The sequence below is a fragment of the Talpa europaea genome (assembly GCF_964194135.1).
Source record: "Talpa europaea genome assembly, chromosome: 9".
In the NCBI taxonomy this organism is placed as follows: domain Eukaryota; kingdom Metazoa; phylum Chordata; class Mammalia; order Eulipotyphla; family Talpidae; genus Talpa; species Talpa europaea.
In genome coordinates, this window is record NC_140076.1 from 107,149,874 (window position 1) to 107,152,504 (window position 2,631).

A 2,631-nucleotide genomic window follows, 5' to 3' on the forward strand; every position below is an offset into this window, starting at 1 on the left:
CAAACCCTAGCCTGTGACACAGAAAGTAATTTCAACACACAGGACTGTGTGTTCTTGTCAATGCAAAAAAAAAATGGGGACGACCTTTTGAATCATTACCAGAACTTTAAAGTTAAGCCACCATGGTTTTCCTCTGTGAAAGGTAGTGGGGGAGGGGGTGGGTTCAAATGGGGTAGTGGAGGCGGGACGCATCTCCTGGGTGCTGTGCGTGTTTAATTAGGAAGGATGTGGCAGGGTAGGTATTTGATGTGAGGTGGCCTCAATGTGTCTTTCTGAAAGCCTGGCTCCATAGGTGACGCCCATCTTTGGAAACCCATAAGCCCGGTGATGATTTGCATGAAAGCCATGGATAGATATTCTGTGTTCTAAATCAAAAATCAAAAGATCAAAAGTCACTTGCACGACTATTGCTTTCCATGCAGAACCAGAGACACACTGTAGAACACACTGACTACAATGCAGGCTATTATGCAATGTCTGCATTAGTTCCATTGAGCTGTGAGCATGTGAGTAGGTTTCAGTCAGACATCAGTTAACATTTTGGTAATATTCACATAGTTTGTATTAGCCAAAGTGCAGTTGGCTGTTTTCAAGTTTTCCTCTCTAAAGTCCTCATTACTGTTGTTTACCCCCTCCTGGATCTCCATGTAATCAGACTTACTAATGGTAGAGGCACTTCTACTTTTCTTTAGGTCGGGGGAGGATGGGATCTTTGGACAGCTCGTCACTTGCAAGTACTGGGCCTGCTCCTCTCCCTCTGTCTCACGGTGGTAGAAGTAGTTGAAATTGGACACAATGACGGGGACCGGTAAGGCAATGGTTAACACACCTGCAATTGCACACAGGGAACCCACGATCTTTCCCCCAATGGTAGTCGGAACCATGTCTCCATAGCCTACAGTTGTCATGGAGACGACTGCCCACCAGAAGGCATCCGGGATGCTGGGGAACTGGGACTCTCGCTCATCGGCCTCTGCGAAATAGACAGCACTAGAGAAAAGAATGACCCCGATGAAGAGGAAGAATATCAGGAGGCCCAACTCTCTCATGCTGGCTTTGAGGGTCTGACCTAGAATCTGGAGACCTTTGGAGTGTCTGGACAGCTTGAAAATCCGAAAGACTCTTACCAACCGGATGACACGGAGGATGGCCAGTGACATGGCCTGCTGGCCCTGCTGGGCATCCTCCGGCTTCTCCGCCAGCTCGGTCCCCAGGGTGATGAAGTAGGGGATGATGGCCACAATGTCAATGATGTTCATGATGTTGGTGAAGAAGCCGGCTTTGCTGGGGCAGGCGAAGAATCTCACCAAGAACTCAAAGGAGAACCAGATGATGCAGAGGGTCTCTACGATGAAGAAAGGGTCGGTGAAGGACGTGGACTGCTGGTACCCGATGGTGCTGTTGGAATAGGTGTGGAAGGTCACCCCACCACCATGCATGTCTTCATTCTCATCCCGGAATATGGGCAGCGTCTCCAGGCAGAAGCTGACGATGGAGATCAAGATGACCATGACCGACACAATCGCTATAATCCTGGCAGGCCCCGAGCTCTCCGGGTATTCAAAGAGAAGCCACACCTGTCTCTGGAACTCATTTTCGGGCAGAGGACGCTCTTCCTCTTTGATGTAGCCTTCGTCTTCTCGAAACATCTCCATCGCTTCTTCCCCCAGCTCGTAAAACCGAATTTCTTCAGAGAATATATCTAAGGGCACATTCACGGGGCGCCTCAACCGGCCCCCGGACTGGTAGTAGTACAAAATGGCATCAAAGCTGGGGCGGTTCCGATCGAAAAAGTACTCATTTCGGAGGGGGTCAAAGTATCTCATCCGCTTCTTGGGGTCCCCTAAGAGGGTCTCTGGAAACTGGGCTAAGGTCTTTAGCTGGGTCTCGAACCGCAGCCCCGAGATGTTGATCACTACCCGCTCACAGCACTCGTGGTCGGCCTCGGGGTCATAGGTGTCCTGCGGGTGCCCTGGGAGGGCAGCAGCCTCGTCTGTTGGGTCTCCGGTGGCCACTGTCATAATGGGGGCTGAGAGAAGCACCTCACGCTATGCCTTCCAGCTGCCTGGTGGCAGGGAGTTCAGGGTGCAGCTAGCCTTCCCGGGAAACACAGAAGCATTGGCCCGGGCTCTGGCAGGAGAGCCCACAGGGCTCCCTGAGAGCCGGAGAGACAGCCTCGCTCGGCTGAAAGACAGAGGCAGTTAAGGACATGAGACCACTCGGCCACAGCAACCGGACCTGGGCGGCCGCTTTTTGTCTCTCAGCCAAGAAGCGTGGTCGCCGCCACCGTCATCAAAGAGCAGGGTTTACTTTCACCTCTAACCTGGCTGGGGATCCAAGGGGAGCAAGTGATTGTCTCCCAGGAAAGCTACGGGATGCCCTGCACTGGCGAAAGGTGGCTGGTACGGGCCCCCTCTCGTGGCCCAGGCTGCGTGGAGATAACTGCAGACTAGAGGCGAGGAGAGAGCCCTCTCCCAGGCAGTGGGCTAATTAATGCCTTGCAGGTACCTGCACCCTGGAAAGTATTCGCTGAGGCAGATCTCGGGCTTGGGTCTTCCTCATTGTCCCCACCCTGGGACTCTACACAGAGCTGTTATTAAATAATAGATCGATTTACCTGGCAAGGCAGGG

The 2,631-nt window shown here is 52.6% G+C and overlaps 1 protein-coding gene across 1 annotated transcript; it reads right to left on the reverse strand.

Moving 5' to 3' along the window:
* Positions 1–521: 521 nt before the first annotated feature.
* KCNA2 (potassium voltage-gated channel subfamily A member 2) lies at positions 522–2,021 on the reverse strand (the record flags this gene model as incomplete). The annotated part of the gene is made up of 1 exon (XM_084243783.1): positions 522–2,021. The coding sequence occupies one exon, from the start codon at positions 2,019–2,021 to the stop codon at positions 522–524; it is 1,500 nt and encodes a 499-aa protein (XP_084099909.1).
* Positions 2,022–2,631: the final 610 nt, after the last annotated feature.